This window comes from Ochotona curzoniae, unplaced genomic scaffold, assembly GCF_017591425.1.
Source record: "Ochotona curzoniae isolate NIBS_2020 unplaced genomic scaffold, NIBS_Ocur_1.0 scaffold_2587, whole genome shotgun sequence".
NCBI lineage: Eukaryota > Metazoa > Chordata > Mammalia > Lagomorpha > Ochotonidae > Ochotona > Ochotona curzoniae.
In genome coordinates, this window is record NW_024467096.1 from 629,478 (window position 1) to 657,468 (window position 27,991).

General features: G+C 41.0%; 1 protein-coding gene across 1 annotated transcript; it reads left to right on the top strand.

Annotated features, from left to right (window-relative positions):
- Positions 1-1,161: 1,161 nt before the first annotated feature.
- On the top strand, positions 1,162-9,488 carry LOC121171074 (butyrophilin subfamily 2 member A2-like). Its single transcript, XM_041002559.1, has 5 exons — positions 1,162-1,213; positions 2,472-2,480; positions 5,798-6,193; positions 8,581-8,865; positions 9,481-9,488. The coding sequence occupies exons 1-5, from the start codon at positions 1,162-1,164 to the stop codon at positions 9,486-9,488; spliced, it is 750 nt and encodes a 249-aa protein (XP_040858493.1).
- The last annotated feature ends 18,503 nt before the right edge of the window (positions 9,489-27,991 follow it).

Consider the following 27,991-nt stretch of genomic DNA (forward strand, 5'->3'; position numbering starts at 1 on the left):
AGACACTATTTTAGGTAGTACTGTAACCAGACTGAAGGATTGTGGTGAGTTTTTTCTTCTTCATTGATAACAGGAGGAAAGGGAAGTAAATAAATGTGAGAGGGTATGATTAACTTTGTTTCTTTGAAATAGTAAGGGAGGACAGAACACGTAAATAATAATTGCCCTAAAAACAAGAATAATTGCCCTGTGGTGTGATTCATGCAACAATAAAAGTGTGTTCGAGATAAAGAAAGAGTAATTATCTAAATATGAGGCTGGAGAGAGCTTTGAGAAATGCTACTTGGGCAGAGGTGTGAATAAGTAGTAGGGGTAAGTGAGGGTAGGAGTGATGGGGACCATGCCAGGCACAGCAAGTATGAACAGCACTATGCCTTTGCAATGATGCTGCTAGAACTTAAAGTGTGGGGAGTAGTGAAGGATGGCGCCAGAAAGGCAGGTGGGTTTAACTTGTGAGTATTAGAGGCTTGTATTTATGTCAGAGACTCTCAAAGAACCGGAGCCTTCCCTGGGCCCTTTCTCCTAGCCTTTCCAGAACTGCTGTAGGCCTTTCATGTCAGTCCTGGCTATATTCTTGGCTATTTCTCTCCATTTCAAAGCGTGGACTCCATAACTTGAATATGTACTGATCACATCTCCTCCACCTCTAACTTGCCCCAGTTTAAATCCAGAGGGGCTGATGACCATTGCCTGGGAAGGAATGACTTTGGATCCAGATGAATTCAACTGTGGCTCATTTGGAGATGGGTTGACACAGTATAGAAAGAGAATACTAGTTTTGTGTAGTAGAACATGTAGACCTGCACAGGATCAGCCTGTGTGGACTTGACTCAGTGAGCTGTCCCACAGAGCATGCTGGGGTTCGGGCAGCATCTGTCGGCTGAGGTAGGCTGGGGTCTAGAGGCAGTAGCTGTACAAAACTTTCTTTGAATCTACAGCAGGTTACTGCACACCATATTCGCTGTTGGCTGATGTTAATTTTCTGATTTTCATTTTATGCCTTAGATACAGTTTAATTTTGGAACTAGAATTTTTATAAAAAATTACTTTTAACAAATTCATGTATTGATAACTTTATAGAGCAAACCCAGGGAGTATACTGAACTGTTCGTTGTGGAAGGCCTTAAATTACACCATGCTTTTCTTTTTGTTCCTTCCAGAATGTCTTCCTTTTTGGTGACTATCAACATACTTCTACTTCTTCATAGTGCAGGTGAGTCACTTGCAAAAAAACTTTGTGTAAAAGCATTGGGGATGATAAGAAAAATGGTAGCTTAGAGGTAAACAAGCAAACAAGCAAATTACTTAATCCTTCCAAACTCAGTCTTTTCATTTGTTAAATGGGAGTAATAAATACCTAGTATATTCCTTACCAGGCCTGGGAAAGATTGAGGGTGTTGGGAGGGTGGGGTGGAAGTGACACACACACATTATAAGCACATTATTTATTCTATTCTTTCTTTTTTTTAAAGTTAAGAAAATCTCTTACTTTATCCTACCCCTAATTTGATTTGTTTGGTTTGAGGCCAAATCTTGATGACTAGTCTTATTCTCATCTAAAGTTTGAGAACCCCAACCAACAAAAAAAAACAAACAAAAGCAAAATCCAGGCTCCTTAAGTGACTCTGACAAATGCATATTTAAGAACATATATTTGCAGAATATTTGATGTCAGAGCTATCCATAAAATCTATATGCAGTCAGCACAAGGGTTATGGAACTCACTGTGTCCAATGCTTCAAAAATCTTAGTCATGAATATATAGATGTTGGAAAGGTTTATGTAATTCTAGTAAATGAAAGTCTTTCAGCAAAAATTTGTAAAAGAAAAAAAATTAAAAGCATGATAAACCCAGACTTGCAGTGGAACTGTTCTGTGGAGTGACCAACCACATGGACAGCCTCAGGCATGTGCCATCTCTTAGGGGACTGTGACAATCTGCTTTTAAAGAGGCCAGAGGATGGAAGGTGTCCCCAGGCTCCAAAGATCTGATCAGGAATTAGAATAAAGCCAAGTCCAGCCAGGTGACTAGATCCTTTCTTTGGATGCTTGGTTTCTCTTTCTCCCCGAACCCGTGTGTGTGTGTGTGTGTGTGTGTGTGTGTGTGTGTGTGTGTGTGTGTGTGTGTGTGTAGGGGGAAAATGAGGTGGTAATCCACTCAGGAAAAACCTGATCAAATATGTGAAAGGAAAATATCTCAGTGAGAAGAGAAAGAGAACATGTCTGTTTCTTCTTCTAATATCTTTCATTTCACAGCAGAATTTACAACTTATTTATTTCCATGTGCAGGTACATTAGCATAGTATCTTTCAGCAGTACCCAATGGGTTTTCTTGTATTATTAGGGTTTTTTTCTTTCAGATTTTTTTGAGATTTTGCCTCAGCTTCTTAAAGCTTTGAAGGGTGATTATATAATGGTTTAGAAATAGCGTAGGTGAGTTAGAATGACTACCATCTGAAAATAAAAAACAGCAAATGCTGGTAAGGATGTGGGGGAAAAATGTACCCTGATCGTTCTTGGTAGTAATATAAACTAATACAACCATTATGAAAGATAGTATGGAGATTCCTCAAAGATCTGAAAATAGATTATGACCAAGTTCTCTTATTCCTGTGAATATACCCAAGTAAAATTAAGTCAGCATTTGAGAGATTATTTGTACACCCATGTTTATTGCAGCTCAATTCACAATAGCTAAGATATAGACTCAATCCAGATGTACAATAACAGATGAGTGGATAAAGAAATCAAGAAAATGTGATATATAGGAATACTACCATGGAATAGTACTCAATCTATAAAAAAGAATGAAATCCTGTCTTTTGCAACAAAATGGATGCAAATGAAAATCATTATACATAGTGAAATAAGCCATTCACAAAAGGTTAACTACCATTTGTTTTCCCTGATCTGTGGTAACTAATACACGGACTGACACTCTGAGGTTTGATTATTGTTTACAGCTTTTGTCTATACTCTGGAGGAATAGTAGGCTTTTTCCACTTGGTAGTTGTTGAATTCTTTACCTGATGGAGTGTTAAACCTGTGATTGTAAAGTAAGATTAAAGTATGCCATTGTAACATTTAAAAAAAGAGAAAGAAAAAGATGAAAGAAGGGTAGGCTTGGAAGTATCATTGTGCTCCTACATCTGTGCTAGTCAATAAGAAATTTATTCACTTTATGTAAGTAAGTTAAAATATATTTTAAAAAGGAGGAATCTTGGAAGAAAAAAATGACAGGAATTGAACTAAGTAAAGGAGTTATTTAGATTCAAGTAGGACCATCTGCAGACATATCAGTCACAAGTTGGCTTTTGTATTACCAGTTACATCAGCAGTAGATCATGTCTCATGATTTGTTGGCTTGCTTGTATTCCTAAATTAGGACTTTCCCTAGGGACCAGAATGCGCACAGCTGTAGCCAGACCACCTGAGTAGAAGAATTAAGGATTGTCACATATTCTTGTGAGAGATTGGGAGAAGGAGCATCTTACTGAAATACTCACTTATGTGCTCTATTTCTTGTTGCTCTGGAAAATGACTGATCCATGTCAGATAAAAAACAGTCCCTGAGCATGAAAAGGAATCCCAAGGTATTTGCTAACAACTCTGGGGCAGATGTTATTATGCTAATTGTACAGGAGGAAACTGTAACTCATAAAGATTACAAAACATTACTAAGGGGGTATTTGGCAGTAAAACTTGAATCTACAGTTTAGTAGGCCAGGACTTAGAAAAAAAAATAAACTACTGCTTCTTGGTGATAGTTGTATCAGAAATATAACAATAATTCAAGTAAGAAAGCACCTGGACTTTTTATTTACAAGTCCAAATTTTTGCTCGAAGTTTCTCCCTGCCTCCTTCTTCCATCCTTATATCCATCACTCATTCATTTAATTAGTGATTGATTCATTTGTCAAAGTTAGACGGAGGGTCTGTGATTAGCAGCTAAAAGAGCAAGCTTGCAAGAGTTGGCTTCGCAACCTTGGTTTTATTCAAGCCTTTGCTGCTGCTCACCAAGATGCATGTCCTTGAGCAACTCCACTGCATGGTAGATTTTTCTTGGTAGTTAGCTGGGGATTCTAATCCTCACCACCTCCAGGCTATCTCACTGATTGAGAGCTTTAATTCCAGAAAAGGTTTCAGACTCTGTCTCACACATTTTAACTACTAGATAAATGCTACCTGGTATAGTCAGTGTTCTCCAGACTAACAGAATAATCTGAGAAAGCAGGAGTGGGAGCAATTGATCGATTTTAAGGAATCAGCTTATGCGATTTTGGAGGCTGAGAAGGTCCAGGCTGTGTCTTCTGCAAGCAGGAGGCCCGAGGGAAACTATGGTGTGGATCTGAGCCCAAAGGCTCGAGACCCAGGGAGAACCTGTGTTTCCAATTGGAGTCTGCACCAGGAAGAGGCTGCTCAGCAGTACCATCTTGCTGGTAGGAAGACTCACTTTTTTTATACAATGAAGACTTCAGCTGAGTGGATGTGGACTGCTGTGTGAAAGAGCGATCTGTTCTCCTGGATCTACCCATTCAAAGATTAATTTCCTCCCCAAACACCCTCATAGACACACCCAGGGTGATGCGTGGCCGCCAATAAGCATGTAACTGCTCCTGTTGCACTGGCTCTCAGTTGCTTGGAAGCTTCCCTGCCTATCTCTCTGGGATTTCATCTTGGGATTTTCTTTTATTTCATCTGCCCTGATTACATCAAAGAGTAACTTAGGCTCACACCCACCAACTTTTCTTTTTCACTACTCGTCAAGTGCAGAGTCTCAGGGAGAAAAAATAAAATTACCTTATTAGAGTCCCTACTTTCTCATTATTCTTGTCCTTAATTTGGGGATTTAATTAGTCTTTTAGGCTAAAAAAATTTGTAGCATTGTCCCTAAATACCATTTTTAACTCTAGGAAGTCTTACTTCTTTTTTTGTTTGTTACCATTATCTTAACATCATAACCAGGGGCAATTTTTCTTCCTGGGCATCAGTTTTGTATTTTAGCAGGAGTCATTTGACAGAAGATTTTTGATTAGGAATTTAATTTATAGGGTAAACTAGAGAGGGATAATTCTGATTTAAGTGATAAGGGGAAAGCTACTGATGTGGTCTTTCCCTGATCATCAGCGGCAACCTCTGGGACACCAGTTGGAAGTATTGAATCATGTCATGATTTTATGAATAGTCCATGGTACACATGTCAATTCTCCACAGCCTTCAGCTCTTTCACTTGCTAACTGTGCCCAGTGTGGTTGGTAATATGTGACAAAAGCAGGTTAAAATTCTGGACATCAGTTTCTGCCTTTCTTTAGGGCTTTCTAGCATCACTGAAACTGGAAAGTGAAAAATGACATTTTTGAGATTTGTTTGTAGATAGGATCCTAGGTGTGATGTAGACCCTGCCCATCAGATACTCTTGTTCATTGATGATATTGGCAATCAATGGAAATGGGGATAAAGGTGATAGTGATGAATCATCCTGTCTTTTTCCAGTGTGTCTCCAGTAAGTGCAGTGTGGCACTGTAAGCAACATTGGTGCTGATGAGGTCCTGATTTACTAGGTTCCTAGTAAGGCAGAGGCAACAGCTTCTGCAGGGTTGTTCTCAGCATCACTTGATGTGGGGGAGAAGAGAACAAACATTGCCCATGTTGCCTTCCGATAAATTTGAGAATCATTTAGATCCCTGCTCTGAATTCCCATGTGTTTGAAATAGCATTTGTTATCAAGGCTTGCCTATGCAGTGTTCATTGGTCCGTAGTAACACTACTTCTCTGTTGTTCTCAGTGTCTACAGAAGAGGAATTGCGGGCTCACCCATTCACTGATGTTACCCTCTCTTGCCATTTCTCCTTTGTGAAGGACACAGAGAATCTTGAGTTTTCTTGGAAAAGAGAAGACATCATAGAGGAATATGAGGTAGAGGATGACAAGGAATATTATCGCTTTTTAAGGCATTATGACATTTTTGAAGTTTTCTCGAAGTTGGTTTACCAGTTCCACAATAATACAGAGCAGTTGGAGGACCAGAACTCCCTATATGAAGGAAGGGTCTCTGTGGATCGAGATGAAATCTTTGAGGGGACTCTATCACTTTTGTTAAGAAATGTGGATTTCTTGGATGAAGCTGTGTACAAGTGCTCAGCTATCACACCAGATGGAAGAGGGGAAAGTACAATTAAACTAATAGTAGAAGGTAAGGGAAAAAATTTTTTTTAATGAATCTGGTTTCAAACCTCTATTTCTAAAAATAAGTTTCAGTTTGGGGCTGTTCTCACTTCTCAATTACTCACATTGTTATAGATTTTTCTTGCCCCTACAATAATAGTTGGAATGTCAGTTCATCTTTGCTAAAAAATATTGCTCTTGGGGTATACACTGTGGATACCACCTGGCATGCATGTAACCTGTATCAGAGTGCCTGATTGGAGTCCCAGATTCTTGGCTTTCAGTCCATTTTCCTGCTGATACACAACCTTGGAGGCAGCACATGGTGGCTCAAGTACCTGGACTCCTGCCACTCATGGGGGAAATCCAGATGGGAATTCTGGGCTCTGGCTATTGCAGGTATTCGGGGAATGAACCGGTGGACAGAATCTCTCTCTCTCGCTCATTCCCTGTTGTTCTCTAACACATTTTTTAAAAATAGACATCTTTAAAGTATATATTCCTCTCAATAAAAGGTGCTTTATCTGTACCTGTATATATCATTCATTCATACAAACACAACATTAAAAAGAAAAAACAGAATAAGGAAGCACTAGGCTTACCTCACACTTTCTGAATGATTTGTAACACCCAAATCCATGAAATGTGATATGATAATCCTGCATGAAAACTCCAAGGTGTGAAGTGAGCAGAGCCCTGGCTTGGGAGTCAGGAGGCCCAGGTTCTGTTTCAGGATGACTTTGAACTACTCATTTAGATTTTCTCACTATGAAAATGGAGGTTGGACTGGGTTAAAGGCTCTTCAGAATGCCCCAGGATCCCTATCCTTCTCAGCATTACATGGAAGGCTATGTTCTTCTCATGAAGGATCTGATAGGGTTTGGGGAAAGCATGGCAGAATTTCACCAGGATGAGAGTTGGGAAGAGATTACAGGTGGTGGTGGTGGTAGGAATCATTTATTACCCTCTATGGTTCTAAGCAGGGTGGCTGAGCTCAGACATGAATCTGGAATGAACTTACCCAAAGAGAGGAAGAATCTGAAAATAGCAGACGGAGGAGATGTGGAAGGCAAGGGTGTTCAAGTGTCCTGTTCTCTTACTATGTTTGCATTGGAACTTTATAGTGTACCATGAAATATGTTTCTTACACAGGGGTTAATAGGAAAACCAAGTGCCGGAGTATCCAGCTCCAGCTGAGTTCAGAGCTCGGGAAGGGTGCATGGAGTCGGCGATAAAGAAAGACACAGACACTTGTTGTGTTCTTGCTGCCTCTTTGCTGCCTTCTTTTTTCAAGAAGCAGCTGTTCTTTTTATTTACTTAGACACATCACATGCCTCTGCACAAGCATTTGATTTTTTATCTTTTACTTTAGAACTAAGACAGTATGCACAGATGTTCAATTAATTTTTACTTCATGGTCAACCAGGTGCTCTTAAAGATAATTCTGTAAGTTACTATAATCAGTTTCTTTAAAGTAAGCCGTTATTCATTCTTCAGAAGTGGCCACTAGGTGACAGCCAGAACTCCAAGGCCAAGGCACAGATGGTTACCTACTAATTAGTAAAACATTCCTACTACATTTTATTTTCACAACTGTATCTGTCACTTAATGGGAGAAATACATCAAAAGAGAAAAAAACATAAGGATCTAAGACAAAAAGTTTCAAACATTAAATCCCCCTACGACTGCAGGCTCTACAACCTCATAAGCAATCAAACAATAATCAAGTGTATATCTCTGTGATGTTAATAGAATCATCCTATATTTCCTCTAGTTAAAAAATTATGAAAGCGGCTAAAGCAGTTACATTTTCTATGCTCTAAAGAGTTGCAAGGACAGGCTAACCTTTAAGGTCACAGTACTTACATTTTTGCCATAGCAGTTTCAGCTCATACTCCCATCACTTCTATTAGTTTGTAAAATTCTTGTTAAGCCGTTTCCCAGAAGGCATGCTATATGTCTGGGCCCGATTTAAGGGCAATGGGTAGGCGCACAATAAGGTGTCCAGAAATGGCATGGGTTTAATTGTAGGTTTAATTGGACTCCTGTGCGCAGTTAAAGGCCCACTCACCAAGACATCAATAACATTAATTCTTAAGCTCACAGTAGTTGCCAAAGCCATCTCACAGGGGCAAACAATGCCTCAATAGATTACAGAATTCTTAGTGGGGTATTTGAGTGTCCATGCAAACAGGGGGTGAGACTGCGTCAAGGTGGTCAGAGAGAAATCTGCCGGGCCCTGCGAAACAGCTGGACGCTCCCCAGGCCCTGCCAAGCAGGGAACTGTTCTCTTCACACCTTTGTGTCATCTATACCTACTGCTCGGACCCCAGCAACCAAGGGTGAGATTTATGCTAGCCTGAGCCTCCTGGGTGATGAAATAAAGAAACGAATTGTTATTTTTTCCCAATCAGACTCTGAAATGCCCCTGGTGCAGTTCAGTAGAATGGGCGATGAAGACGTAGCCACTTGTATCTCCAAGGGCTGGTATCTCGCACCCAACGTGACATGGCTGGACCGTGCAGAGAGAGACCTGAGCAACCACAGCACAGTGGAGGTCCTCGAGGAGCAACTGAATGGCTTCTACAGGGTGTTCTCTGTCCTGAAATACCCTGTCAGGCTCCATGAGAAATATGTGTGTTACATAACAGAGACGGACGTGAATAACCAGCCTTTCCGGATCATCCGCAAGTATCCAAGTAAGTGCACAGTGAACCCATGAGAGCAGGGGATATTTCACCACTAAGAAGTCACCTTTCAGTAGTATTTACTGAATTCCTATGCATTTGGGGATTTCAAGAAGCATCAAGAACCTAAGATTGTGGATATCAGGGCTGGAAACGGTGGTGAGATGGAGTCTGTTACCGCAGACCAGGCTTCTCTTCCTTACCTTTGTCACAAGACAGGCTGAGAGCTCACAGCTGCCATTGAGAGCCTCTCACCATTTGCCCATTACTTCACATTTGACATCTGAAGTCCTTGCTCAGCTCTGAAAGGCAGTTGTTAGGAATGGCCCCCTTCAAGCTGAGGAAACCAGGAAATGACTAAGAACATAGCTGATAAGCACAAGAGTCAGACTTCACACCCGTTCTTTCTGAATCCAAAGTTTGTGAACTTTTTTTTTTCATGCCGCACTGCACTTACTGATACAAAACTACATACTACAGGAATAGAACCGAGTGTGGGGAAAGGCGGCCCCTGGGTGATAAGTCATGAGGCAAGAAATGAAGCTACTATTCTTACCATGAATCCTGGACGGTCTTAATGTTTCCACATCTAAGGCCTTAATAACTGTATTCTGTTGTGCCTTGTAGTTCCCTGACAGTCCTTTAGAGAAAAATTTGATCAACCATTTTTAATGTAGCTGTTCTAGTCCATCTTAATTGGTTATAACTCAGGGGTTTAATAAAGCATGTAAGAAAAAGAATGGATATTGATTGAGTGAGGTAGTCTTGCTTACCACATTTAGCCCACAGTGATCTCTGAATTAAATACTTGTGCTACCCCATTCAGCTAAGGAGGAAATTAGGGTATGAGAAGGTAAATTATTGGTCAAAGGCAATTCAGCTGATAGGGTTAGAGGCCAGGCCTTCAGTCTGGATCTAATTCTCAAAAAGGCCTGGGAATTTTCCACTGCAGCTTGAGTGACTCAGAGGCTAAGGCTAATTACACAATGTTAGTCCTAGTGCTGTGGTGCCCATAGCCTCAGGCAGTGGTCAGTGATCCGTATTAACACATGTGACTTCACCTGCCTCTTCATCAAGGAGAAAGTGATGCTGATGAGTAAGCATGCTGCATACACTAATGCCTCCTTTCTTGTGTCCTTGACTCAGAGACTGCACAAAGACCCCTAGTGTTTGCACGGAGCAGAATATGATTGAGGGTAGAGGTGGTGGGGAGCAGGAATGGGGACCATAGGTGTCTTCTTCTACCAACCATAGTGCATGGAAGAAGGAAACAGATACCTAGAGAGCTGAAATAGCTGTCCAAGGATGTACAGCTTCTGCACAACAAAGTTTTAAGTGAGTTTATCTTCATGCTTTTGTGGTATAGTTTATATAGACCTGGAACTTAAGGTATTTGAGATCCCATTGCCAAGCTTGGATCTCTCAGGAATCAGCTATGAATATTATACAACTGCTAAAAATATTCATTTATGGGCCCAGTATGGTAGTCTAGTGGCTAAAGTCCTGCCTTGCTTGCACTAGGATCCCATATGGGCCCCAGTTCTAATCCTGGCAGCCCTGCTTCCCATCCAGCTCCTTGCTTGTGGCCTGGGAAAGTAGTTGAGGATGGCCCAAAGCCTTGGGACCCTGTAACTGTGTTGGAAACCCTGAGGAGGCTCCTGACTCCTGGCTTTGGATTGGCTCAGCTCTGGCAGTGGCAGCCACTTGGGGAGTGAACCAGCTGACAGAAGATCTTCCACTCTGTCTCTCCTGCTCCCTGTATATCTGAATTTCCAATAAAAATAAACAAATCTTTTTAAAAATTCACTTACTAAAGAAAGGTTCACCATGCTAAAATTCTTGAAAGATTTATTTTATTTATTTGAGAAAGAGAGAGAGATGTTTCTTCAGTCTGCTGATTCGCTCCCCAGATGATCGTAAGAGCTAGGGTTAGGCCAAGCTGAAGCCAACAGCCAGGAACTCCAACCCCATCTCTCACATGGGGCAGGAGATCAAATACTCGGCCATCTTTTGCAGCTTTCCCAGGTTTAGAATTGACCTGGATCAGAAGTGGAACAATGGGAACTTGTCCAGCACTCCAATGTGAAATGCTGATACACAAACTGTGACAGCTTGCTGTGCCATGGTACTGGCTCTACAATAATAAGTTTTAAAAGCAACATATAAATTTGTATGAGTCCACATTGTTTACATACAGATTAGGTGGATACAAATTATTATTAATGATGATTCCTGGTTCCCTCTACATGATAGAATTATGGGAATTTTCATTTTTGTACTTGTTTCTTTAACGTAGGTTTCACTAATGAATATGAAGTTTATATAGTCTTCTAAAAAGGTGTGATTTTAATAACTTTATGAAAGATAATTCGTTTGTAATAAGATTCATAAATATGACATACATAATTGTTTTAGAGCATTCACAGAATTGTGCAATCATTACTAGGTAATTTTATAATCTTTTCATTACCCTGAAAAGAAGCCCTATACCTTTGCAGTCACTCTCCATTTCTTCCATTGTGTCTTGCAGTCCCAAGCAACTACTAATCTACTGTACAGGTAGCTATATAGGTTTTCCTATTTTAACCTTTGCAATAATTGAATCATATGTGATATGTGGTCTTTAGTAACTGCCTTCTGTCATTGAGAATAATGTTTTCAATGTTCCCCCATGTTGTGGTTTATAACAGTGCTTATTTCCCCCTTTATTTGCTTAATTTCAATACCATATTGAATTTATATATATATATAATATACAGTATATTTTATGTATCTGTCTTTGGTTGTTGGAGATTTGGGTAAATTATACTTTTTGAAAATTCATTGGAATGATTAACACTGCTGTGTATATTTGTATACAGTCTTTGTGAAATTTCACTTATCTTAGGTTTATACAGAATGGATTTAAGCCCTGTCCTGTGTTTTTTTTTAACCATTCAAACCACTGCTAGATTGTCTTCCAAAGTGGCTGCACATTTTTATGTCCACAGCAGCAATGTATGATTTCAGCGCAGAGTGATTTCTCAAAGTCCTTGACATCTCGCTCTTATCTGTTTTTGTTGTGATAGACTCCTGAGAGGTCTGAGTGGTTTTTGTGGTTTTGAGTTGCATCTCCCTGATGGCAAATGACATCATATTTTCATTTGTTGAGCTGTTTATCTTATTTGGAGAAATGTCTATTTAAATCCTTTGTCCATTTAAAAAAAATAAGTGATTTATCTTTTTCTTATTGAAATGTTGGTATATTTTTAATACAAAGTCCTTAGCAAATACATACTTTACAAATATTTTGTTCCTTTCTGTGTTTTTTTTAACATCTTTTACATCTTGATAATGTTATTTTTTTTTTAAAAAAAATTTATTTTATTTTATTGGAAAGTCAGAGAGAGGGGAGGTGAGACAAAGAGGAAGATCTTCCATCCAATGGTTCACTCCCTAAGTGGCCACCACGGCCAGAGTTGAGCCAATCCAAAGCCAGGGTCTCCCATGTGGGTGCAGGGTCCCAAAGCTTTGGGCTGTCCTCAGCTACTTTCCCAGGCCACAAAGGGAGTTGGATATATATATATATATATATATATATATATATATATATATATATTTGTGTTTGTTTAAAATACAGAGCTAGAGAGAGAGAGAAAGAGAAAAAGAGAGAGAAATGAGATCTTCTATCCACTGCTTCACTCCCCAAGTAGCTGCAATGCCCAGGACAAGGCCAGGCTGAAGCCAGGATCCAGGTTTACTGAGAGGGTAGAAGGGGATCAACTACTTGAGCCATTTCCACTCCTTTCCCAGGTGCATTAGCTGGAGCCTGGGAGAAGTACACCAACTGGGGATTTGGTTGGTGCTCATATGAGACATTGCCATTGCTGGAGACTTGCTAGCTCACTGTATCATGTCAGCCTGGACAATGTCTTTTGAAACACATAAGTTCCTGATTTCATTGAATTTATCTTTTTGTTTTTTGTCACTTGTTATTTTAGCATTATGTTAAAAAAGTCATTGTCTAAAGTGATATTTATTCCTATGTATTCTTCTAACACTTCTACAATGTTTGCTCCTGCATTCTATGGCCCAATTTACTTGTTGTTTTTTTTTTAAGATTTATTTTATTTTCACTACAAAGTCAGATGTACAGAGAGGACGAGAGACAGAGGAAGATCTTCCATCTGATGATTCACCCCCCAAGTGAGCGCAACGGCCGGTGCTGCACCGATCCAAAGCCAGGAGCCAGGAGCTTCTTCCGGGTCTGCCACACGGGTGCAGGGTCCCAAGGCCCTGGGCCAACCTTGACTGCTTGCCTAGGTCACAAGCAGGGAGTTGGATGGGAAGTGGAGCTGCCGGGATTAGAACCGGCACCCACATGGGATCCCGGGTGCATTCAAGGTGAGGACTTTAGCTGATAGGCCACAGAGCTGGGGCTGACCCAATTTACTTTTAAAAATACATTATTATTAATATTTTTGAATTATTTATTTGAAAGGTAGAGTGAGAGAGCGAGGATGAGGAGAGAATCCTCCAACCACTGGTTTCTTCCCCAAAGGCTACATTAGCCCAGGCTATGTCAGGCTAAAACCAGGAGCCAGTAAATCCATCCTAATCTCCCACATAGGTGGCAGGGGCCAAGTACTTAGCAAGAAACTGGATTGGAAGCACAGTCACCAGTACTCAGATTGTCACTACAAGATAGGCAAGTGACGGCCCCTCTTTTTTTCCCCTCCAGCAACTTAGATTAGAAAGTTGATTTATTGCCTTGTGATCTTTCCTTCTTTTTAATGTAGGCATTTAAAATACTAAATTACCCTCTGGACACTGATTTAAATGCAAGTTTGATATATTTTATTTTCATCTTAAAATATTTTTAATATCTGGGGCTGGCACTGTAGTCTAGTGGGTAAAGTCTTCACTTTGCAATGCACTGAGATCCCACATGGGTGCCAGTTCATGTCTGACTGATCCACTTCCAATCCAGCTCTCTGCTTGTGGCCTGGGAAAACAGTCAAGGACGACCCAAAACCTTGGGATCCTGCATCCGTGTGGAAGACCTGGAAGATGCTCCTGACTCTTGGCTTCAAATTGGCTCTGCTTCGGCAGTATGGCCATTTGGGGCCACTCTCTTTCCTATTGTCCTGTGTCTTTTTGAGAAGGCAGTGGAATTTATTAATTTAGCAAATACAGGTAGATTGCTATGTTAGTGCTAGAAATACAAAGATAAATGAGAGAGACAGAATTTCCACGCTTGTGGAGAACATAAAGATTGAATGAGTGAACACTGCAGAGCCAGAAGAGATATGATGGAGAGAAACCAGATGTACTGCACCTAGGGGGCTACCAGCATTGCATAGGGTTGTGCCTCTGCACACACCATCCCCAGGCAGCATTACCAGCACCACTTGGATTTTGTTGGAAATGCGCATAGTTAGGCCCATCCAAGACCACCGAATAAAAAACTCCAGGAATAGGCCTAGAACTTCGTTTTGTAATAAGGCCACCCAGTGTTCTCAAAGGTACTCAAGTTTGTGAATTACAGATGAAAAGTATCAGCCCCTGGTTGAGTAAAGACACCCAGGGTGTCTCTATTCTGTCTCTTCTGTAGGGATGGGGGTAGCATTTCCTCAAAGCCATGGTCAGCAAGCAAGGACAACAGAACTCCTGGCTGCTTGCCCAGTGCAGTAAAACAAGGCCAACCAGATGGACTCCTAAATTTGAGTTTACCATGGGAGTTAGCTTTACCTTAAAAGGAGACAAAAGAGGGGTTTCCTTATTCCCAGACTTTTCAGTCTCTCCCACATATTCAGAAGTAGTTTAGAGATCTTTGAGCATAACAGGGTGCCTCAGACTTTCTTCTGAAAACACTAGGGTGTATTATTGGTGAACTAAAATTAAAGAAATCTGTTTCTTATCCCCTGAGAAATTTAACATCTTAAACAAAATCCCAGAAATGCCCAAGAGGCTCTGTATTTATTTTTCTTTGCTCCTTCTCTTATACTTTTTGTTTAAGCCCTTTGAGACCCAGCATCTGCTTGTTGCTCAGCTCCAGGCCATTGCTTGTGGCTTTGACGCAATGACCCATGCCCTTGGAATATTGGAATGACTTTCTTGTTTGGTCTACCTTTTGAACTCCAGCGCAGTCTTCAAGATTTGACCCAGACTTAGCCCTTCTTTACTCCTTCTCTCATTTCCAGTCATCCAATAATTCATTCATTCATTTATCGAATAGTAGTCAGGCTCTAGCTCTAGGCCAAATACTCTTTTAGGTACTGGAAAGGTAACAGTGAACAAAACAAAATTCCTGACCTCTCAAAGCTCACATGCCAGTGGTAGGGAAAGTAGACAGTAAATGGAACATTAAAATGCATAATATGTCACTGCCTGCGTTCATTTGGATTAAATGTAAAACAAGAAAAATTAAGCTCAGGTATAGGAGAATCGTGACTAGAAGAAAACACCAGGAGACTGCTGGGTTATTGGTAATATTCTGTTTCTTGATGCGGACACAGGACACAGGGTTGGATTCTGCTTCTGAAAATTAATTGAGCTTGGTACCTAACATAAACTTTTTCTTTTCTGCTTTTTAAGATTTATTTTTATTGGAAAGGCAGACTTACAGAGAGAAGGAGCGATAGAGAGAGAAATATCTTCTATCCACTGCTTAATTCCCAAAATGGCCACAATAGCCGGAGTTGAGCTGATGCAAAGCCAGGATCCAAGAGCTTTTTCTGAGTCTCCTATACAGGTGCAGGGTCCCAAGGTGTTGGGCCATCCTCTGCTGCTTTCCCAGGGGGCTTCAGCAGAGAGCTGGATGGGGAGTAGAGCAGGTGGGATACAAATTGGCACTCATATGAGATTCTGATGCTTAAGAGGGCGGGTAGATTTGGCCAACTGAGCCATTACACCAGACTCAACATGTACTTTTTTTTAACATGTACTTTTCTATATTGTGTTATCTTTCAGTATAAGGTAAAAAAGTATGTGGTATATCAGATGGTGAATAATTATGGAGAGAAAAGTAAAGCAAGGAAGGTTACTAAAGTGATGGAGGTTTGTAATTTTAAATAGACTGTTCAGAGAAAGCCCCACTGAATAGTTACATTTTAACGAAGCGTTGGTTAAGATTAGAGCCATGCCTTGAGGCAAGCAAGGACTAGTGGTTTTGAGAAACCAGCAAAGAGGGCTCAAGAGTGCGTATGTCAATAGCTTAAAGAAAATAGGAGGATGGATTTTATGTTGCCTTATATACCCTACTAGGCCTATTGGCTTTTCCTCACACTGTGCAAAAAGCCAAAAGAGAGTTTTAAGTAGAGGTGTGACATGATCCAACCCATTGTATCAGGTTCTTTCTGATTATTCTACACAACAGTGCTAAGAGAGGCAAGGGTGGGAGGAGGGTGATCAGTAGGAATCGAGATGAGAGAAGATGGAGGCATGGCATAAAGTGTTAGTGCAAGCAGTGAGAAAAGGTGGGATTAACTATGTATTTATGGAATAGAGAAAATGGGACCTGCTGGCATATTAGACCATAGAATGAGGGAAAGAAAACTTTAATGACTGAGGCTTTTTCCCTGAGCAGCTGGAAGGCTAGAAAGAATAGTTATTCTTGATTAGGAGGTCCTGGAGTCAGGCTTGGAATGTGTACGGTTGGAAATGCCCATGTGAAACCCTTGATGGGCAATGTGAAGTAGGGAGTAGATTATGAAATTGCAGTTTAGGAGGGAAGTCTAGGCTTAAAAGAGGAACCTGAATGTGTAACCTGTAGATGGTATCTCACATTATGAGACGGATGAGAACTGAGCCCTATAACACCCTGGCATTTATAGATCAGAGAGATGAAGGAAAATGAGACAAGGACAATAAAGAAGAAAGGAAACTAGGAGTGTTGGGACCTGGGAGCCAAATGAAGAAAGTGCTTCAAGGAGGATGTAATCTTTGTGTTGAAAGTTATCAACAGGGCCAGAAATACAAAGAATGAGGGTAGATCATTTAAAGGAAGGAATATGGATAATTTTGGAAACAGAGAAGAGACTAATGGAGCCCCAAAAGAAAGGACAGTTTACTCCAAAAGAGCAGGCAGCAGAGAAATGTGTATTAACTGGAATAGTAGGAGAGTCTTTTTTCTACCTCTTAAATAACAGGGGAAAAAAAAAAACACCCTGCGCATTTGTACATTAGTGATGGACAGAAAGAAGGTAAACTGATACAGGAAAATGAGAATTGCTGAGTTAAGTCTTTTCATAGATAGAATAATGAGTATTATATGCAATCAGAGTTTATCTAAGGTAAGATTGTGTGAAAGGAGGCAAGACAGAGTATGAGGGCATAGATGAGAAAATTGTGTTGTGCTATTGGGAGTTTGTGAGAATTCTGCCTACTTTTAAGTTTTTAAATGAAATAGTAGGCAAATCATCAGCTGACTATAAGGCTGGACATGACATTGTTGAGGGAAAAAAATATTCTAAGAGAGTAAGAGAAGAGAAAATAACTAAACCAAAGCGCATGTAACAGGATTTGTGGGTTAGTTTGAAAGGAATTTTTGACATTGATAGGTCATGAATTTAAAGTGAGGATACTTAGTATGGGTCTGTGATTTTCTCCAGCCTCATTTAGCTGCTTAATGTAGACATAGAATGGAGGGGGATTTGGTTGACCAGATGGTAGGGTTTTGCTATCCATGGATGACAAAGGAAGACAGATACATGTTATCAAATGATTATAATGACCAACCATGAAATCTAAGTTTGGGTGGGAAGGATAAAGAACACAGAGTAGGAAAAGGGTGGTGAAAAAGTGTGGTAGGATTATTGGATTTTGGGGTCCTGATGGCAGCCAAAGAATTGTTAGAATAGTAGAAGAAAGAATGATCTGGGAGAATAGAGGTGGTGGTTAGAGGATAAGATGCTTGAAATTGAGACAATGGAGCGATTTTGATTATTCCTAATAATAGCATCTAAGTTCTAACATACAGAAAAAGATCTTTGGAGATCAAGCTCCAAAGGAAGTCACAGGATGGATCCAGTGTGAGATGCCGACACTAAGAATTGTGTCAGAGACAATAGCTAGAATCCAGGCATGTTAGTGGAGGGAATAGAGACAACGGAAGAGTGTAACATCAGAGGGTAATGGGTGACTAAGAAAAATGATATCAGAATTTAAGCAAGAGGCTTGTTGAAGGGAGGAAAAGAGAATTATCTGGAAGGCATAATACATTTACTTTGCCAGTGTGTGGAGAATGTTGGAAAGAAGACCACCAGTACTTTGAAAGGGCTATAAAAGGAAAAATATCCTCAGAGGGGAGTCAGATTTTCAGTTAGAGCAAGACACAGAGAATGGAAGGGATTTGTTGAAGATAGATAACAAGTTGTAGGGCCCTGAAGGCGGTGGGTTTCAAAAGTTAGGGGTAGGCTGGAGGTGCAAGTCAGAAAAGGGAAGATGCAAAACCATAAAGTGCTCGGAGTGATTTGAGATTAAGGACAGAGTGGCTCTGGGCTTCATGAGGGATGCGATATGATGGCCTTAAGACAGACCATGAAGGCAAACTGTTAATGTTGTTGGGGGAAGAAGGAGGGAGTATTGCAGGATGACGTTAGAATTCTGAGGTCTCTTCATTCTCAGAGATGGAGCCGTACAGGCCAAGGTGGAACAGAGGTATCATAGAAAGTGCAGCTCTGGCACTCCGTTTTGATTCCTGTGGATAGGGAAGGAAGAGAAAGAACAGCAGGATGGCTCCAGTAGCTCAGGCTGTGCCTATTACACTGTTCACATTGAGTCTAATGTGCCTGGCACCCCTGGAGGAGAGTGATGTGCTCTGGGAGAACAGTCTTCATAGCATCTCAAACACGTTGTATCTGCAATTTACCGCATTGTTGGGATTCATTATTCATCTTGTCACAAGATGAATCTCTCATGAGCAAGGACACAATTTTCTTCTCTCTCTCCTGGCAGATAGAAGGCACTTGCATTAAGTATTAGCTCTTAACTGCCAAATCTTTTCATCATGGCACTAGGGATGCAAAATAGCTTAGAGCCTCAAAGGGAGACTGCATGACCTCTTGATTCCTTTTCTTAGGATACATCAGGAATATCCTCCTCCCTTCTACCCCATGCCACTCAAATTAACCAACGAGCTGTGCAGTCCTTTTTTGGATTGGGATGATTTATTTCTAGATCACTCTGTAGAGTGGTTGGGCTGTCCTGCCCTGATGACATCAGCTCCTCTTCTGCTTGTCTCAGGCCCACAGCCTAGCAGAGACAGGCTCTTTATGCTATAGCCCCGGGCCTATCTCCCTTCTGTTTCTTTTTGTTGTCCGAAATGTAATTCTATTCACTTCAGTAACTATTTTCTCTTCTGTAATTTTTCAAACAATATTTGTTTGACTAATAGGAGGGTAAGTCAGGATATGATCTTACAGATGAAGGAGAGTTGCTTGTGGCCTGGGAAAGCAATTAAGGCCCCTATACTGGCATGTGAGACCAGGGACAGATTCTAGGCTCATGGCTTCAGATTGGCTCAGCTCACCCTGTTGTGGCCACTTGGGGAGTGAATTATTGGATGAAAGATCTTCCTGTCTTTGCTCCTTTCTGTATATATGACTTTCCAATAAAAATAAATAAACCTTAAAGAAAAAAAAAGCAAATGGAGGAAAGCTATGCAGTAGTGAGTGGGTTATTCCCAAGCAACACTTTTACCACTATTGGGAAAGAGGGAAGAAAGAATTCATTGCTCATGATTGTTCTTTCCTATGTGACTTTTAAGAAATTCAATGGGGCCTGGTGTGGCAGCCTAGCAGTTAAAGTCCTTGCCTTACATGCACTGGGATCCCATATGGGCACCAGTTCTAATCTCAGCTGCCCTGCTTCCCATCCGGCTCCCTGCTTGTGACCTAGGCAAGCAGTTGAGGATGGCCCAAACCCTTGGGACCCTGCACCCGTGTGGGAGACCCAGAGGAAGCTCCTGGCTCCTGGCTTCAGATCGGGGCAGCACCGGCCGTTGCAGCTCACTTGGGGAGTGAGTCATCGGACGGAAGATCTTCCTCTCTGACTCTCCTCCTCTCTGTATATCCGACTTTGTAATGAAAATAAAATAAATCTTAAAAAAAAAGAGAGAAATGCAGTGTAGCTGAAAACAGTTTGCCTCTAATGTAAAAGTGATCTATTGTGTTTTATTTCCTTTTGAACAGAGAGAAAATATCCTGATGACTACTATTGAGAAAGTTGAATTCCATCTGTCCAAGGGCCCGTCCTGCCTTGAGCCACCAGAGTACTTGATTTTCCCTTAGGAATGATACTCTTTTTGTGCTAGACACTTACCCTGTCATAAACAGAAAGAAGGAAGGAAACAACAGATAGAGGGTGTTATCTGACATGATTGGTGATCCTGTATTTTGCCTCTTCTTAAATATGTATGTTGAAGTCTGTTTCTTCATTTCTCTGCTTTAATAAGATTTATTTCTACTTAATCATGTGCCTCTCACAAGTGAAATTCTAAGTAAAATTAAAAAAAAATTTAACTGCAAAGTAAAAGATTATAGCCCAATGAATGGTCCACTTTGTGTGTTTCTTGTTGGCGTTATATTTCAGTGATGGATGACTTGGTGGGGCATTCAGAGCAGAGAAATCTGCAGTAGATTATTTCCAAGACATTGAATGAGACACACATCCAGTATCAGGTCCTTGGTTTAGGTCCTAGCTCTGCCCCTGTCTAGCTTCCTGCTGATGTACACCCTCAGAAGCACAGGTAACAGTCCAGTAGTTGGGTCTCTCCAGGCTTCTGGCTTCAGCTTGGCACAGCCCTAGCTCTAGATATTTGGAGAATGACCTCGCCGATGGGAGTTCTCTGTCTCTCTAAGCCTCTAAAAACAGAGAAGTAAATATATAATTTTAGAAATAATTACAGGTGGAAATTATTGTATTTGTTAAAGTCTGTGCATTACCAAACGCTCTGAAGATCTTTTTAAAAATGTTTATTTATTTTTATTGGAAAGACAGATTTACAGAGAAAAGGAGAGCGAAAACTATCTTCCATCTGCAGGTTCAGTCTCCAAATGGCCGCAATGGCCGTAGCCAAGCTGAACCAAAGCCAGGAACCAAGAGCCTCCTCTGGGTCTCCCACACAGGTGCAGGTTGCAGGGTCCCAAGAGTTTTGGCCACCTTCCACTGCTTTCCTAGGCCACAAGCAGAGAGGTGGGCGAGAAATGGAGCAGCTGGGACATGAACTACACCCACATGGGATCTAAGCGCAGGCAAGTGGAGATTTATTTGAAAGAGCAAAAGAGAAGGATGATGATAGATAGATGTTGGATATATAGGTGATAGATAACAGATAGATCATAGGAAGCTTCCACCCTCTATTTCTCCCCCCAAATATTCAGAATAGCTATGGGTTGGCTAAGCAGAAATCAGAAGCCAGGAACTCTGTGTCTCCCACGTGGATGACAGGGGCCCTAGTCCTTGAGTTATCACCCTCTGCCTTCCCAGGCACATTTGCAGAGAGTTCTGATCAGAAGTGGAACAGCCGGGATTTAAAGCAGCACTTCATTATAGCATGCTTGTGCTGCAACTGGTGTCTTAACATGCTACACCTCAAAACTTTCTCAGTCCATTCTTTTCTAACCCCAACATTGACAAGTTTCTGTGGGTTTCTTTTCTAAACACTATAGGTCACCAGATAAGACCTATACATTCCAGTGATCATCCTAGGGTGATTATGAACTTCCGCCTAAGTTCATTTGATCTATATTCCAATGAGTTACCTTACTTCATGTCCCATGTAGATTGTTCCTTATAAGTTTAAACTTCTGGGACCAGTACTGTGGCATAGTACACTAACCTCCACCTGAGGTGCCAGCATCCCATAGGGGAACAAGTTCATGTTGCAATTGCTCCACTTCTGATACAGCTCCCTGCTTATGGCCTGGGAAAGCAAGGGAGGATGGACCAAGTGCTTCGATCCCTACACCCATGTGGGAGACCCGAAAGAAGCTCCTGGCTCCTGGCTTCAGGTTGACTCAGCTATGGTGATTGCAGCCATCTGGGAAGTGAACCAGCTGAAGGAAGACTGCCATCCCCAACCCCTCTACTCCCGTGTCTCCTTCTTTTTGTAACTGTGACTTTCAAATAAAAATGAATGAATGAATGAGTGGATGGATAGATAAAATTTCAACTTCTGTATGTATGATTTTTCTTCTACATTCACCCATATAAAATCCCACCATACTCTACCATTAAAAAAAAAATCTGTGTAGCTTTTTTGTTAATAATATCATGAAGCAGGAAAAATATGTACTCTCAAAGTTCCTCACAGGAATTTTATTTATGACGACCTGAAAAATATTTTCTTACTTTTCAAAACTTGATACATTTTCCGTGGGCTGTCTGTCCCCCGACAGGAATACCATATCTAGATCCTCTATTTCCAGATCTATATCACCAACTCAAATGTCTTTCAAAAACTTTCTCTCCAACTGCCCACAAGATGTCTCATTTGAATATTTCATGGCAACTCATATTCAAAACTGAACTTACTGCTTGCTTCTTTATCCCCCTGCTAATTGAGTTCTCCAGTTTTCCTCCCACGCTCAGAAAGTGGCACCGCTACCTGTCAAGTTGTCCAAGACAGAGCTTTGGAGTTATTCTAGACTGTTGTTTAGAATCTTAACTCCTCCAGCCAATCAAGAGCAAGTTGTTGTCAATGCTGCTTCCTTAACTTTCTCTCAACTCCGTTGCCATTATCTTAATTTAAATCATCATTTCTTCTCCTCCTCTTTTTTTTTTTTTTTAAATTTGTTTCTATTACAAAGTCAGATATATGGAGAGGAGGAGAGACAGAGAGGAAGATATTCCATCCGATGATTTACTCTCCAAATGACCACAACAGCCAGTGGCTGTGCCAATCCGAAACCAGAAGCCAGGGACTTCTTCCAGGTCTCCCCTGCAGGTACAGGGTCCCGAGGCACTGGGCTGTCCTCTACTGCTTTCCCTGGTCACAAGCAGGAAGCTAGATGGGAAGTGAAGTAACCAGGACACAAACCTGCACCCATTTGGAATCCCAGCACTTGCAAGGTGAGGATTTAACCACTGAGCCATTGCTCCAAGTCCAATAATTACTTTTTATTGAGCAGTTGCTGTAGATTTATTTTGGTCTGCACAGCATTGTTATGAAGGATTATTGTTACCTCCATTCTGCAGAAAAGAGGAGCAACAGCAACAAAAAGCTAACACTTAACACACTGCTCCTCTTAAATGGTTTATTTCACTCAATTCTCTTAGCATCTCTATGAAATACAAATTATGATTCCCTCCATCTTACAGATGAGGAAATGTAAGTACAGAGAATCTAACTCACTCAAAGCTGTACAACAACCGAGGAGAGTTCACATCCAGCTTTGGATCTACAGCTCCTTTTGCCTTTCGTGCTGTATCTCAACATTTTTGCTTCTTCTTCTGATTGGACTTTGGCTAGGTGAACTCTTCTTGTGCAAAATTTAGCGACAAGATATGCTGGCTTCTTGCCTTGTGGTGGTATAATCAGTAGATACTGCTGTCTGTCTCCTTGAGAGGAGAGACCAAGTTCAGTATAGTCCTACTCCCCATTCTTGGTGCCCAGTCCTCAGTAAACATGTGTTCAATCCTACAGGCTTACTACATCTACTTGGGCACTATATCTCACCTGTTAACAAGATATATATCTATATTTCCTTCTCAGAGTTAGATGCTGTATGCACACCTAAAGCTCTTCTATAACAGGCCTTGTAAGTAAATAACCCCTGTTTTTGTCCATGATCAAAATCTTGATGCAACCTAGCTGGTGGGTAGCATCACCAACAAGTGATAAACCAACAAGTGCACTGGGAATAGTGGATTTCAGCTCTCATACTCATACGGAAGGCGTTTTTGAGAATGATTGGGCCCATAGGCACAATCAGAATCATGTGGGCTTTATTCTGTATATTTAACATAACAATCTAGAAACACCTCCCCCCCCTTACAGTTGCATACAATGCACAGCTGTCCTCCCCTCAGTTACTCTGCCCATCTGCTCTGTGTCCTGGTGTCCCACTGCTCTCTCAAGACAGACATTCTTGCTCTGCTTTACACGCCCCACAGCTACTTGCCTGGGCTGAAGTCTTTGTTCACCTTCTCAAGGAAGCCTGCCCCCAATGACTCCATTTAAAATGGCAGATAGATACTGCCTCACCCCACACCTCAGTCCCTGTTAGCTTGTTATATGTAGTCCTGATCGCCTTCTCACATGTCAGAAACTTTACTTGTTTTTTATGTTTGTTGTCTGTCTCTCTCCGCTGGAATGCAGGCTGGACAGAGGCTCAGGTTTTTATCTTTTTCCCAAGCAGTTAGAGCAAACACTTACAAAATTGCCTAGAGACACAAAACACATTTGCTGAATTAATATTAATGATATTTCAAAAGAGAAGTGGAAATCATCCTTAGCCAATCATAGACTAGACTGGATTGTAGAATGAGGTCAAGTTTGGATCTCCCTGATTTGTTCTACGCATTGGAATAATGTGTCCTGGGATACATCCTTCAGTACAACCTTAGGTTTGGCTTGTACACTCCCCAACTTTAGCAATGACTGCACTGTGCCAGCTCCATCCTTTTCCTGAGTGGACACTTTCTACGTTCTGTTTTTGACGGGTTCAGAGGTCTGCTCTGGTAATGATGTTTTTGTCCTATGCTTTGACAATGCTACAGATTTTAAAGCTTCTTTGTCCAAAAGATAAAAGGAAAAAGCAATAAATTGTCTTATATAAATAGTGAAGATCTCTGTAAGGCAAAGAATGCCAGAGAAAAAAAATAATGACATAATAACAAAGACCTTTTACAGAGCCATCCTAACAAAAGGCCAACAGCCACAAGAAAAACAATAAAAGGAAATCAAAAGAAAAGATCTAGTGCAGTCATTTATGGAAGATGCTCAATATCAAGAATAAGAATAATAAAATGCAAAATTAGGTGAAGATTTTATGTCTAACAGAAGGCAGAAGATTCTAGAGACACACTGTTCACAAAAATGTAGGAAAGCAAACATGGTGGGAACATATAATTGTACCACATACTTAAAGAACTATTGGTATTATAAGCACATTCATGAACGTATATCTCTTTAAGATAATTTAAAAAATATTTTTTGATACAAATTAGGTTTCCTCTTAACTGTGTGCACATATTACTTCTTCAATTCAAAAAAAATGTTAGTGAGAAAAAATTACCTCTTCATCAACAAGAAGACCCTGCCATTCAAAGAGTAACAATCGGCTTCCTGTGTCACACCATGAGACAGACTCCATCAGCAGCAGCCTCAGATTTACCCCCTCCATTTTCCACATGTGTGAGATTTTTCTCTAGGCCACTGAGGACAACTGCCTAGATCTCTCTACTTATTCACATTTTTTTTTTTTTATCCAAATCCTTTTTCCTCTTATTTCAGAAAAGTTCAGGAAAACTGACAGGAAGTTGATAAAAGTACTCTAAATAAAGTTATTTATGTTGATTTGTATGGTTCACACATTTTGATTTTAGAAAGTTTACTTACCTTTTTCTTTAAAAGACTTGTTTATTATTATTTTTTAAAGGTTTGCTCTTTCTAAAAATTTTGATTGCAAAGGTAGTTCAGATTTACAGAGAGAAGCAGAGACAGAGAAGAAAGATCTTCCATCTGCTGGTTCACTCCCCCAGTGGCCTCAACAGCCAGAGCTGAGTTCATCTGAAGCCAGGAGCCAGGAACTTTTTCTAGGTGTCCTGTGCAAATGCAGGGTCCCAAGGCTTTGACCTATCCTCTACAGGCCACAGGTTGGGAGCTTGATGGGAAGTGGAGCAGCAGGGACATAAACCAGTGCCCATATAGGATGCCAGCACTTGAAAGGGTAGGATTAGCTAATTGAACCATTGCACAGGGCCCTGAAGTTTACTTTCGGAACTTTGTGTGACAATGTTTAAGAATTTTCACTTCCTAAACACATACACATTGTTAACAGCAGGAAATGTTTCCGGGTTCAAGATTGGGAGAAGCCAGCCAAGATATTTATTTAAAGACATTTATTTGAAAAGCAGAGAGAGAAAAGGAGACAGAGAAGGAGAGGGAAGGGGATAGATGAGCCTGGAACTCCATCCAGGTCTTCCACTTGCATGGCAGGGGCCATCTTCTTCTGATTTCCCTGTTAGCAGAGAGCTGGCTTGGAAGTAGAGCAGCCGGGATTTTCAACAAGGGCTCATATCAGATGCTGGTGACAAGGAATTGTCTTTACCATCTTTGCCAAGATGCTGGCCCTACTGGCAAGCAAGTAAAAGTGGCTATGAACAATGCATCCATCAAATTGGGTTTGAGAGTCCTTTCTGGGACTGGCATTGTGGCATAGAAGGCTATGCTACTGCGTTTAGTGCTGGCATCCCATAAGGGCACCAGTTTTAGTCCCAATCCAAGTCTCTGATTATATACCTGGGAAAGCAGCAGAAGATGCCCCAGTTTGGGTCCCTGTACTCAGTTGGGGGATGTGGAAAGAGCACTGGGCTATTGGCTATTGGCTTCAGTTTAGCACAGCTCTAGGCATTGTGGCCTTTTGGATAGTGACCCAGTGGAGGGAAGATCTTTCTCTCTCTCTCTTCTTTCTATAACTCTGCTTTTCAAATAAATCATTAAGCTTTAAAAATTACCCCGAGACTAGAAGTCAGTAACCTGAGATTAGAAGTCAGTAACCTGTAGTAGCAATAATACAACCAAAGAGATTGCCTTAAAAAAAAAAGATTGTTATTTTTATCTGAGTTACAGAAAGGAGAGATGAAAGAAAGCCTTCCATTTGCTGGTTCACTCTCCAAATGGGTACTACAGCCAGAGCCTGGCTGATCTGAAGTTGGGAGCCAAGAGCCAGGAGCTTCTTTCTGCTCTCCCATGTGTGTGCAGGGTCCAAGTACTTGAGCCATCCTCTGTTGCTTTCCCAGACCATAAACAGGTTGCTGGATTAGAAGTGGAGCAGTTGAGACTGAACTGACATCCAGATATAATGCTGGCACCACAGGCAGAGGCTTAGCTTACTAGCCATGGTGCCAGCCCCTAGACTAGCATATTTGACTAGCATTTGGGTAATGCTTCAGCTCTAATCAAGGTGAGCTGGCTGTAATTTTAGAAAAATGAGACTTCTACACATGACTGAAATAAAGAAATCTTAAGCCTCATCAACAGTAATGTGCTCTCCTGAATGGCAGAATTATTGGGGATGCAGAGTGCGTCATATCAATAAAGATCAATGTCAAAAGTCAAGTGTTGCTCATGTCTCCAAGATAAAGCAGAACAGTCTTCTTAACCAGCTCATACGCTGTCCACTTGGAAATGTTTATCCCAATGGAATGTCTGCTATGAAAGAAAGTCTGGCTTATCCTGACAAGGATTCTTTGTTCCCTGTGCTAACCTTCCATCTTTATGTGGTTTCTCATAGTTTTAATGGTAACCAGCTTCAGTGGGTGCCACTCATCTCATAAGTCCCTTTGAGGACTTCAGTTTAATCTCTTCCCAAGGGAGGAATGAATGCTCATCACTGCATTCTGAATTTCTGTGTCCCCCTAAAATTCCTTCATTGAAATTTCATCCCCATGTAGTAGTAGTGAGAGGTTTGTAAGAGAGGATTATGTCAGAGAGCCACACCCTCACCTATGGGTTTCCTGCTCTCCTAACAGAAGCCAGAGGACACTACAAGGAGGTTCCAGCCATCCTCACAGCCATCCCCAGCAGACAAACTTGTGAGCGTCTGGATTGCAGACTCTGCAGCCTACACAACTGTGAACAATTAATTCTGTTCTTTATAAATTACCCAGCTTACGGTATTTTGTCATAGCAGCCTGAATGGACTAAGATATTCCCTGACTTCCCATCCACCCCTACTCTAGACCCACTACCCATAATCTACTTATAGAATGTGTCCTCCCAACCCCTGAGAAAGCTTCTTCTTCCAGCTGCAGTTCCAAGGCATTTTGGGGTGTGTGGTTGGGCAGGGGGAAATTCTGGGGACAGAAATTCTTCAGTTCTTTTGAAGGCTCCTGAAACACAAATCCACTTCTATGAGGCAATGACTAACATTTGCCCAACTTTATTTGGTCTTTATCGGTGTTGGAGATGGAGAAACAAAACCAATAAAAG